Genomic DNA, 12,274 nt, shown 5'->3' with positions numbered 1-12,274 from the left:
GCTCAGCGAGGCTTTGAAATCCATGTAAGGAGTTGAAGCGTAGAGTTACAGCACAAGGTCAAGGTCCCCTTCGCTCTCACACGAGGGACGGGCAGCCCCGAGTATGCCGGGCGGGTCGCCTTGGAAATGCGTCGGACCTGGCTGCTCTGCGTGGGCAAGCGGTCTGGATGGTGTCGTTGTCGGCCTCCCCGTGTCCGCTCCCCTCGCACTGCCGTGGGCTCCCCAAGATCTGAAAACGAGCCCTCCTCCCGGCCGCGAGTCTCATCAGATGCCCCCCCTCCGCACAGCGGGCGCCTCTGATGGTTATAAAGCCTCGTGTTGCTAAGAGGAGACACGGAGCGAGGGGGCGGGCGGCCTATGGGGCCACATAAGTCAGAGAAGAGCGTGGACTGAGGGACAGGGCTGTGGTGGGACCGAGGGACACGGCTGTGGTGGGACCGAGGGACACGGCTGTGGTGGGGCCGAGGGACACGGCTGTGGTGGGGCCGAGGGACACGGCTGTGGTGGGGCCGAGGGACACGGCTGTGGTGGGGCCGAGGGACACGGCTGTGGTGGGGCCGAGGGACACGGCTGTGGTGGGACCGAGGGACAGGGCTGTGGTGGGACCGAGGGACAGGGCTGTGGTGGAACGGAAGATGGTGAAGACACGTGAACAGTTGCTAGTTGTCCATCTGGCTGAGCTGCCTGGCAACTGGGTGGAAAGCAAACGCCTGAGGGCCTCCAGCTCAGAGCCGCCTGCCTGCGCTCGCCTGGGGACAGCTGCCGAGCTAGCCCCGGGTCGGGGTCGGGGTCCGGGCCTGGGCCTGGGCGAGCGTCTCGCTTGCGCTGTCATACACGCTCGACTGCGAGGGGAACACCAGATTTCGGTTTTGTGCTTCCAAACCCCTTTTTCTAAGTTTTGTGGCAGACACTGATAAATAGCGCACTGACACAGATTGCTTTTTCCCTGAAATAACTTAAGGAGGGAGTTTACAGCTTCGTGCACGTCCCACGTCTGGGCTTCCCCCCCTTCTCGGCCTGCCCGCCCCGGAGGGAGGAGCCCCACAGGACTGGTGGGTGAGGGGGTCTGTCTGGAGAGCAGCCCCAGGCCCTCTGCACGGAAAGGGAGGGAGAGGCCTCGGTCAGCACGCACGGCTGTTGTTTTGGAATCAAATTGCAGAATCGTAAAACATCATAGAAGTTCACCGTCGTCATCGCACCTCATAAGTTATATTTAATTACTAAAAATACTTTCATAGTTAACAGTCAGGCAGCAAAAACAAGTAGTACAATCTTTACATAAAATAAAAGAATACATCCTGGGAGTTTCTCCGTATAAACGTGACATCTGCTTTCGCGCATTAGCTTAGAACTCAGCTGGCGACGCCTGTGCAGACACGCTGTTTCCGGATGAAAATTAAAGCACCCAAGAGAGGGCAGAAGGCGCTCTGACCCTCCCAGGGAGCCCGAGTCTGTGCCGGGCGTGGAGGCTGCCGTCCGCTCCGTCAGCCCTGGCAGGCGAGCGGGGTGCAGCCAGACGACCCCGGAGCCCGGAGCTGTTTCCAGTTATTCACTGATGCGCTCGACACGGCGTGCTCGGCGTGACACGGAGCCTGCGAGCCATCATCCATTTGCAGCATAAGCTCGTCTCTGCGCAGACGCCCTGCAGGTCACGAGGTGAAGGTCGGGCTGTGCTGGGGTTGCCGAGCAGGGCAGGTGTCAGCGGGGAGTTTGGGGGGCTCTGACTCGGGCCCCGGGCGCCTCCCTCTGGGGCGGAGGGACAGCGCAGCCGTGTCCCCGGCTTCGGGTGGAGGACGCCGCAGCCCCGCCCCCGCTGCAGGCGAGGCCTCAGAAGTCCGCAGGCCGGATCATCATGGCTGTGGCCTTGAGCGAGTAGCCCGAGCCCTTCCAGTAGTACCACTTGATGCCGTTGAACCTGTTGGTGCTCTGCCGCTGGGGGTAGTACATTCCGTTGAGGTTGGAGGGGCCACACGCGTCGAACCACCAGCCTGTGAAGCGCAGCAGAGGGTCAGGACGGGGCCACCGCCCGGAGCAGCCGCCCGCCGGTCCACGCGCACATTCCCTGCATTTTACGTGAGGGTGTCCTGAGTGCCCTGGGCGGGGCCGCAGAGGGAGGGTGCCGCGTGCACGGTGGGCGGGGCTCCGACAGGCCTCGCCCCTTTGCTCTGGCGCTGCGTGGGGAGGCCACGGCCACGTGCAGGAGGCAGAACGTCTGGACGAGGACACTGAGGCCTCGGGGTGGCTCTCGGCAGCCACACCCTTTCCGGTTCCCCAGCTCAGTGACCTGGACTGATCCAGGCTCCCCCCACCCCCTGAGGAATTCTTTTTGTTTAAAATATAACCCCAAGTTTTAAGTGTCCAGTGGAGCTAGATAAAAAGAAAAAACTTAAAGCCGAGCGGTGCTCACTGAGGTGAAGCCGGGTGAGTGTGGGGCACAGGGGGGGCTGGTCCCCCATCTGCACCCAGGGGCCTGGGCGCCTGCTCTCCCCCCACCCAGCTCACGGTGCCCAGGCCTGCAGGGAGGCAGGGAAGGACGGAGAGAGTGTGATGCCACTTATATGAGACTTTAAGACACGGAAGGCGGGAGCAGGATTGTTGACATTTCATACGCTGGGAGACAGATAATGTGGATGAACCTGAGTGCCGTGGTCAGCTCAGGGGCAGGGTGGGCAGAGCGGCTGTGTTTGTATCTGGATGTTTTGTTTCTTTGAAAAGGACTCTGGTGCAATATTTACATTACGTTCTGCTACGTGGCCCCTGGACTGAGTCACGTGCCCTTCACCAGGTGCCCAGGTTCTCTCCTGGTGCTAGCAGCTCCAGGGACAAAGCGGAAGCAAGCCTCCCTCCCGCGGGCAGGCCTTCTGTGAATGTGGACGTGGTCCCCACTCACAGCTGATCCATGGCCAGCCTTTCCCTCCCGCAGGGCCCTGGCCCACACAGACAGGAAGGCGCCTACCTCCAGTGAGCATCTGTGCGCACTTGCAGATGCACCGGTCCCTGTCCGCGTCCTTGGTGCTGAAGTCACTCCCCGGCTGGCTGATGCTGCTGATCTTGCCAGCCGACCCCGTGAGGCCCTTCAGGTGGATCCTGGTGGCGCGGAGGGGAGAAGAGGGGGGTGAGCAGGTTTGTGCCACCGTGGAACACTTCGCACAAAGAAGCCGTCCCCGCAAGTGCCCCAGCAGCCTGGACCGAGCACCCTCGTGCAGGAATAAACAGGAACCCGCTTATCATCAGGTCCTTAGGCGGAGCGCGTGTTTTGGTGAAACCTCCGCGGATATCACTTGCACAGGCATCAGCAGCACTTGGGGCCCTTCGACTCATTTTCCTGCCGCTCTGAGATAAACAGGAAGGGGACTGCGGGGGGGGGGGGGGGGAGGGGAGGGCGGGGCTCTGTCCAGGTCTGCAGGCTTCACCCAGATAGGGACGCGTCGTGGTGACAGCCGACCTCAGCACCGTTGTCGGTGGGAGTGGGCTGGGAGGCCAGCAGGAGCAGGGAAGGGCCGTGGGTCTGGAGCAGAGCCTACGGCACTGAGAGGAAGCCGAGCGAGCCCTAGTGCTGCTGTGCCCGTGTCTGTGCACTGGGGCAGGAAGGGAGGTGCTGACCCGCCAGGCAGTGGGCATGGCCCTCCTGCGAAGGTGGCAGAGTCTGGCTGTCCCAGTGCCTGTGCTGAGAGGGGGACGGGATGGGGAGGAGGCAGGGAAACCCATTCAGGGGAGCCGTGGGCGGCAGGCGGGCCGGTGGCTGAGAGCAGGGTCCACGTGCTCGTGGGGTGTGGAGCCTGGGCATCGGGTCTGCCCGTCCTGGTACCCACAGCACAGGCCCTGCAAAGTCAGAGGGAGGACCGCACACCAGGCCCAGGGGGTGGCGTCCCTGAAGCCCGCTCGTTGGCCAGCCACGGCCTGGGAGGTCTTATTTCCGAAAACCATGTCGGCACGTGGGTGGAGAAGGGAGGGGTCACGGGCCGAGTGACCCGGCTCTGCCAGGCCCTTCCACGGAGCATCCACGCCCGCACAGCCCGGGAGCCCGCGCTCCCGTCTCCACATGTGGGGTGGTTGCGGTTCCGGGTGGGACTCGTTCGTGGAGCAGGGCGGGCCCACACTCCTCCATCAGGGTCCCAGGCACACACTTCTCAGGGTGGGGGGAGGGGCTGGGAGGTGGCTGCTCACTGAGGAGGCGGCCACGGAGGCCGGCGGGAGCCTGTCCTAGGGGTTCAGGAAGCGCTGGTCCCGGGGCACCTTCGTGGGAGTGACTTAGGTCTCAGTGTTTTTAGATGTGGCAGCTCCGGACACACCATCATAGGCATTGATCAGATTTCAGGATTTCAGTGTTTCCCTTCTTTCCAAGATGCCCCACAGGGCCTAGCCACACGGCCCCCACGTGGTCCCCACATGGTCCCCGCACGGCTCTGTATGGTCCCCCGCACGCCTGCTGCAAGCCCCGCATGGCCCCCACATGATCCCTGGCACGCCTGCTGCACGCCCCGCATAGCCCCCACATGATCCCCGGCACGCCTGCTGCACGCCCCGCATGGCCCCCACATGATCCCCGGCACGCCTACTGCACAGGCCCACATGGTCCCCGCATGGCCCCGCACGCCTGCTGCATGGAGCTGCATGGACCTGCATGGTCCCTGCACGGCCCGGCCTGCCTGCCACAAAGGCTCGTGCAGGTCCTGCTGGTCGCTGGCCTCAGGTCCTGGGTTTCTCGCAGGCCCTCTCCTAGTCTCCCGAAGCCTGAGGCCAGCTGCCCCCCTCCTCCCCGTCCTGCCTCCCTGAGCAGGCTCCGGTCGGGGGCTCAGGGCACCTCCCCAAAGGCCAGCAAACGGGGGGCTCTGCTCTTGACCGGTCTCTGTGAGACTCGGTGTGGCCACTGGTGGGAAGTCGCTTTCTTCTCACCTTGAGGATTCGAGGGGCCGCGTTCTTGGACTCCGCTGCTCTGCTGTCCGTCCCTTTCACGGAGCAGAGGAGTGAGGGCGGAGGGAACACGCCTCGTCACGTTGAATCTCAGCCCATGGAACGGCCACAGTGCGTGGCCAGTGACCGGTTACACAGTTTAATGTGCAAATAGTTGTAGTTTTAGTAAAGAGAATTGTGTTTTACTGATGTATCTTTCAGTTTACTGCCACTTGGGGACCACACATCGAGCTGCTGTAGACGGGTGACTTTCCGAGCCACCTACAGTGATTCCGATGGAACGTGGGCATGCTTTATCAGGGTGGCCGTGTTTTCAGTGTGACATCTGTCTTATGCTGCCAAGCACGTTAACCTGAGCTTTAAACAACGCGTGCTTTATAAAACGGCATACCCGAGAATTGACTTACATTTCTAAACGAAATATCTGTTATGAACCAACTCAGGTTAAAATATTTTTATAACGTCAGCATCCGCGGGTAATGACCCGTTTTGTAAAATCTTACATAAACAGTCTAATCCTTAATTCCTGTGTTTCTTTTTTTAAATTCCTCTGTTGTAGATTCCTAACTGTTGCCGGTTGACAAAATATTTAGCTTGGAGGTAAAACAGTGACCAACCACTGGTGTCTGAACATTCCTCGAGGCTTCGATCTTTGGAGTGTCCTTGGTGGGGGGGAGGTGGTGAGGCCTGACACCTGTCTCCCGCCGCCCGCCGAGGGGCGGCCTCTCCGGGAGCCGCTCTCCCTGTGTGTCTGTGGACTGTCCCTGACTCTGACCGCGGTCAACGCTGACCGGGTGTCACTTGCCTGCTTTCGGGCACACACCTCTGCTGGGCCCTTTACAGAGCAGCAGGCGGGGGTGGGCGCAGCACTGGGGAGCCGCATGGTCCCGCACGGCCCCGCGTGCTCAGGCTGCTGGCCGTCCTCCCCGCGAGCCAGCTCGGGGCTGACTGTCCTGTGGGGCAGAGGGTGCGAGCGGCCCCCCTGGGGTTTGCGTGGGGCCGTGCCAGGCAGTGACAGTTCCCGTGAGGTCCCCCTGCCCGTGGTTTATCTCCGACCTCGGAGTGGGCGGTGCACGTGGGCTCACCCCCAGTCTGCCTGCCAGGCTCCTCGGGGCGCGGGGGTGGCTGAGGTCTGCGGGGCCCTCAGACCAGCTCCTGGGGCACCCTTGCACTGTCCCCCTCTCCCCGTCCTCGTCACGGGCACATGCATTCTGAGTCCTTAGGAACCACACACCCATAAGTGCCTTCTCTGTGCAAGCCTCACCCACACAGCCTCACCCACCCGCACTGCCTCACCCACCCGCACAGCCTCACCCACCCGCACAGCCTCACCCACACAGCCTCACCCACACAGCCTCACCCACCCGCACTGCCTCACTCACCCGCACAGTCTCACCCACACAGCCTCACCCACCCGCACAGCCTCACCCACCCGCACAGTCTCACCCACACAGCCTCACCCACCCGCACAGCCTCACCCACACAGCCTCACCCACCCGCACAGCCTCACCCACCCGCACAGTCTCACCCACACAGCCTCACCCACCCGCACAGTCTCACCCACACAGCCTCACCCACCCGCACAGCCTCACCCACCCTCACAGGCTCACCCACCCTCACAGCCTCACCCACCCGCACAGCCTCACCCACACAGCCTCATCCACCCGCACAGCCTCACCCACACAGCCTCACCCACACAGCCTCACCCACCCGCACAGCCTCACCCACCTGCACAGCCTCACCCACACAGCCTCACCCACCCGTACAGCCTCACCCACCCGCACAGCCTCACCCACCCGCACTGCCTCACCCACCCGCACTGCCTCACCCGCACTGCCTCACCCACCCGCACAGCCTCACCCACCCTCACAGCCTCACCCACCCGCACAGCCTCACCCACACAGCCTCATCCACCCGCACAGCCTCACCCACCCGCACTGCCTCACCCACCCGCACAGCCTCACCCACCCGCACAGCCTCACCCACCCACAGAGCCACCCGCACTGCCTCACCCACCCGCACAGCCTCACCCACCCGCACAGCCTCACCCACCCGCACAGCCTCACCCACCCACAGAGCCACCCGCACAGCCTCACCCACCCGCACTGCCTCACCCACCCGCACAGCCTCACCCACCCGCACAGCCTCACCCACCCGCACAGTCTCAGGGTCCCGGCTCTCAGAGCCTCTGCTGCCTTGCCTGCTCTCACCGCTTTCAGAGCCAGAGAGAATTCTAGGCCAGGGTTGCCCTGTGTTCTACAAGCGTTCATGAGTAGCGCCACCAGCTGGCGAACAAGGTAATGGGAGGGAGCAAGGGAGCCATAGCAGAGCGCTGCGGGGTGACTGTCCACCGTTCCCCCAATTCTGCCACTTTTGAACTTAGCAGTCATGCTGACTTTGGGCTGAATCATACAACTGGGTGTGTTTAAACTGCAGAAGACAGAGTGACTCGGAAAGCTTTTGGGTAAATAATGCAGCAGCCCCGTGTGTGTGTGTGTGTGTGTGTGTGTGTGTGTGTGTGTGTGTGTGTGTAGGACGCCGTCCTGACACTCCCTGCCGGCCCACATGCCACGCCCACGGGTGGGGTCGGTGCCCGGCCCCGGCCAGGCGCACCGTTGGCTCCTGCAGACAGAGAGCAGGCCCAGGCCAACACTGTCCTCCCCGGGGCCCCTCTGTCAGGAAAGCCAGTTCGACTCTGAACCGAGGAGCTCACCGAACAGGGCGAGGAGCCGTAGGGAGCCAGAGGCTTTCTCGGGGGTCTGGGCCCAGCTCCCACAGGCGCCCTCCCTCCTGGGGGCACCCCAGCGCGTCCTCACCTGTAGTTGAGGTCCTCGCCTGAGAGCGAGAAGTGCTCGTACAGCGCCTGGGCCTCGTTGCCCTCCCAGTCGGCCAGGCGGATCCTCAGCACGTAGCGCTTCTGGGCGGTCACCTGGGAGACGAACTCGTTCCCCAGCCAGTGCTCGCCCGCCGGGTTCCCGAAGCCCTGCAACGAGCGGAAAGTCAGTCCCCGTGGGCTTCCCCGTGGGCTTCCCGTGAGGACTTCCCCATGGGCTTCCCTGTGGACTTCCCGTGGGCTTCCCTGTGGACTTCCCGTGAGGGCTTCCCGTGAGGACTTCCCATGGGCTTCCCGTGAGGACTTCCCGTGAGGACTTCCCCGTGGACTTCCCGTGAGGACTTCCCCGTGGACTTCCCGTGAGGACTTCCCCGTGGGCTTCCCTGTGGACTTCCCGTGGGCTTCCCGTGAGGACTTCCCCGTGGGCTTCCTGTGAGGGCTTCCCGTGAGGACTTCCCCGTGGACTTCCCGTGAGGACTTCCCCGTGGGCTTTTCTGTGGACTTCCCGTGGGCTTCCCGTGAGGACTTCCCTGTGGACTTCCCGTGAGGACTTCCCCGTGGGCTTCCCGTGAGGGCTTCCCTGTGGGCTTCCCGTGAGGACTTCCCATGGGCTTCCCTGTGGACTTCCCGTGAGGACTTCCCCGTGGGCTTCCTGTGAGGACTTCCCCGTGGACTTCCCCGTGGGCTTCCCCGTGGGCTTCCCGTGAGGACTTCCCATGGGCTTCCCTGTGGACTTCCCGTGAGGACTTCCCCGTGGGCTTCCCGTGAGGGCTTCCCTGTGGGCTTCCCGTGAGGACTTCCCATGGGCTTCCCTGTGGACTTCCCGTGAGGGCTTCCCCGTGGGCTTCCTGTGAGGACTTCCCATGGGCTTCCCTGTGGACTTCCCGTGGGCTTCCCGTGAGGACTTCCCATGGGCTTCCCTGTGGACTTCCCGTGAGGGCTTCCCCGTGGGCTTCCTGTGAGGACTTCCCCGTGGACTTTCCGTGAGGACTTCCCTGTGGGCTTCCCTGTGGACTTCCCGTGGGCTTCCCGTGAGGACTTCTCGTGAGGACTTCCCCGTGGACTTCCCCGTGGACTTCCCGTGAGGGCTTCCCCGTGGGCTTCCCGTGAGGACTTCCCCGTGGACTTCCCCGTGGGCTTCCCCGTGGGCTTCCCGTGAGGACTTCCCATGGGCTTCCCCGTGGGCTTCCCTGTGGACTTCCCGTGAGGACTTCCCCGTGGGCTTCCCTGTGGACTTCCCGTGGGCTTCCCGTGAGGACTTCCCCGTGGGCTTCCTGTGAGGGCTTCCCGTGAGGACTTCCCCGTGGACTTCCCGTGAGGACTTCCCCGTGGGCTTTTCTGTGGACTTCCCGTGGGCTTCCCGTGAGGACTTCCCTGTGGACTTCCCGTGAGGACTTCCCCGTGGGCTTCCCGTGAGGGCTTCCCTGTGGGCTTCCCGTGAGGACTTCCCATGGGCTTCCCTGTGGACTTCCCGTGAGGACTTCCCCGTGGGCTTCCTGTGAGGACTTCCCCGTGGACTTCCCCGTGGGCTTCCCCGTGGGCTTCCCGTGAGGACTTCCCATGGGCTTCCCTGTGGACTTCCCGTGAGGACTTCCCCGTGGGCTTCCCGTGAGGGCTTCCCTGTGGGCTTCCCGTGAGGACTTCCCATGGGCTTCCCTGTGGACTTCCCGTGAGGGCTTCCCCGTGGGCTTCCTGTGAGGACTTCCCATGGGCTTCCCTGTGGACTTCCCGTGGGCTTCCCGTGAGGACTTCCCATGGGCTTCCCTGTGGACTTCCCGTGAGGGCTTCCCCGTGGGCTTCCTGTGAGGACTTCCCCGTGGACTTTCCGTGAGGACTTCCCTGTGGGCTTCCCTGTGGACTTCCCGTGGGCTTCCCGTGAGGACTTCTCGTGAGGACTTCCCCGTGGACTTCCCCGTGGACTTCCCGTGAGGGCTTCCCCGTGGGCTTCCCGTGAGGACTTCCCCGTGGACTTCCCCGTGGGCTTCCCCGTGGGCTTCCCGTGAGGACTTCCCATGGGCTTCCCCGTGGGCTTCCCTGTGGACTTCCCGTGAGGACTTCCCCGTGGACTTCCCTGTGGACTTCCCCGTGGACTTCCCGTGAGGACTTCCCGTGAGGACTTCCCCGTGGGCTTCCCCGTGGGCTTCCCGTGAGGACTTCCCATGGGCTTCCCCGTGGGCTTCCCTGTGGACTTCCCGTGAGGACTTCCCCGTGGACTTCCCTGTGGACTTCCCGTGGGCTTCCCGTGAGGGCTTCCCCGTGGGCTTCCCTGTGGACTTCCCCGTGGGCTTCCCCGTGGGCTACCCCTGTGTCTGAGATGAGTGGCCCCTCCACCTCCCTCCTGTGCAGCGACCTCAGATGTCACTGTGTTGGGAGACGGGGCCTCCCGAGAAGAATGTGGGCCTGGGTGAGACCCGTGTTAGGAAACGAAGCTACATGAGGGGAAATGCATGCTGGGGTAGCAGCTGGGCGTGTGGGCTTGCCAGCCGCGAGCTGTCCTGATGTGAGCCCGTGCTCACGTGCCCTGTCTCACTGCGTGGCCCACGCTATACTGACAGGGCTGGTCTTTAATTGGGGGCGGGGGGGGCGGGACACACCAGGTAACAGAACCCTTTGGTTAAAAAGTTGTCCTGAGTTATTGATTGGCTTGGGTTTGTGGCGAAAGTTCTCTCATTTCACAATGAGAGTTATTTTCAGATGGCTCAGTGACTGTTCATACCGCTTTATACTCTTTCCAAGTCCTCTGGAAGTCCACACTGCCGTCTTCTCGCCGCTGGATGAGGGTCCACCCCCCTCCGGCAGACTCCATGTCGCAGTAGGCCTGCAACGGGAAGGGCACGTGACTGGTGTGCGGGTTGCGACTGGGTCTCCTGCTGAATGTGAGGAGCGAGATACGTGTAGATGCCCAACATGTGCTGGTGGGGTTCTTTGCGGGGAATCTTGTGGTGTCTCCCAAGAAACAGGTGGTTTTAAGTAAATTAAAAGCCATGACTTAAGAGGATGAAGAGAACAGCGATACAACATAGGCTAGTGATGGACGAAAGGATGCCTGTCCTCTGTTAGGCTACGAACCCCCAGTAGCTGACTCGGATCGCCCTTCCTTCGAGTCGCTGTGATGGGGCATCGGCAGGTGGCCCCGCCCTCTTGTCTCCACCCTTGCAGACGTGCATGGACCCCGTCCACGTCCCTGAAAACCTTTGTGATGGCAGCCAGTCCCTGCACCTCTGCTGGAGGGATGGAGGGGGTCCCCGTGCTGTTAGGGTTCCCGGGACTCCTGTGATGTGGTGTGTCCTGGGGCCATCCCGCTTCCCCATGTGGGGTCAGTCAAAACTGGCGGCTATCACTCAGCACCAGGGGCCTGAGGGGCCGCGTGCCTGGCGTGATCCAAGCGTGGCCTGGCTGCTTGCCTCCGACTCGCGTCGGGCTCTGCCCTTTGCTCACTGCCCGTGGCATCTCCCCCACCCCCAGCGCCTCTCAGCTCTGCTGCCACGCCAGCTCGGCGGGTTTAAACTTTGTCAGAACGGAATTCTTTCTGTGATGGGAGCATGCATGCTCCATTTCATCTCAGCTAGAGGTTTTTCATGAAATTAAAACCCCCTGAGAGTAAGATCCCATAAATAGCTCTAAGTAATGAGATTATGGTGGAACGGAACGTTTCCCTGCAGTATAGCAGGTAGTAAATGTGGAAGCTGAGGTTCAGGACCATGAGCAATAGTCTCGCTTTGATGTTCTCCGCGGTCCTTTCGGTGATGATGGCGAACATGTTGACGGGCGGGTGTAAACGTGCCGCTCCGTGCGCTAAACCAGCGAGCCGGGCCCTCTTCCACGCTGAGGGGTGCCTGCTGCCAGCCGTCCCCTCCCCAGGCCGCTCCCTTTGGAAACCTGTCCATTGGAAAGGAACATGCAGCCTCGCCTGTGTAGGTCAGCGGGGAGTGTTGGTCCAGGGACGGAAGGGTTGTGGATTTGATTCCGGTCAAGGGCACACACCTGGGTTGCAGGCTCATCCTGGCCCCCAGTCAGGGCGTGTGCAGGAGGCAACCAATCGACGTGTCTCTCGCATTGATGTTTCTCTCTGTCTCTTCCTCTCCCTTCCTCTCTCTCTAAAAAAAATCAGTGGGAAAAATGTCCTTGGGTGAGGATTAACAAATAAAGAAAATTCCACATATATATATGCCTAATATGCAAATTGTCCCCGCGGGAGTTCCACTGGGAGACCGGGAGTTTGATCGCTCGCTATGCCATGTGCTGACCACCAGGGGGTGGCGCAGAACGAAGGAAGGCCCTGGCCGGCAGCCAGAAGGCCCCAATCGGCCCTGATCCCCGGCCAGGCTAGGGACCCTACCGGTGATGAATTTAATGCACCGGGCCTCCAGTTAAGAAGAAAATGATTTCCCATCTTCAGTTCATTGGACATTAGACTTGATCTGTTTGCGGGAACCCTCACCCTGGGCTGGCAGCAACCTTGTGAGTCATGGTTGCCGCTGCGCACACCCCTGCGGAGCTCCGTGGAGCCCCTGCTCATGTTATCCA

The 12,274-nt window shown here is 62.1% G+C and overlaps 2 protein-coding genes across 2 annotated transcripts in view; one reads left to right on the top strand and one right to left on the bottom strand.

The window, feature by feature from the left end:
* The window catches only part of MCPH1 (microcephalin 1), a 106,959-nt gene that overhangs the window by 35,039 nt on the left and 59,646 nt on the right, over positions 1–12,274 (top strand). The gene's annotated exons all lie outside the window — the stretch shown is intronic.
* The window catches only part of ANGPT2 (angiopoietin 2), a 45,017-nt gene continuing 33,941 nt past the window's right edge, over positions 1,199–12,274 (bottom strand). Inside the window, exons 6-9 of the mRNA XM_080660982.1 lie at positions 10,464–10,565; positions 7,731–7,897; positions 2,957–3,087; positions 1,199–1,988 (exon numbers count right to left, since the gene is read on the bottom strand). Of these exons, the coding sequence (XP_080517108.1) occupies positions 1,828–1,988; positions 2,957–3,087; positions 7,731–7,897; positions 10,464–10,565 (561 nt within the window). The 3' untranslated portion in view covers positions 1,199–1,827. The remainder of the gene's footprint in view (positions 1,989–2,956; positions 3,088–7,730; positions 7,898–10,463; positions 10,566–12,274) is intronic.

The sequence above is a fragment of the Plecotus auritus genome (genome assembly GCF_963455305.1).
Source record: "Plecotus auritus genome assembly, chromosome: 3".
Taxonomy (NCBI): Eukaryota; Metazoa; Chordata; class Mammalia; order Chiroptera; family Vespertilionidae; genus Plecotus; species Plecotus auritus.
This window is presented reverse-complemented; position numbering and strand designations above follow the sequence as displayed.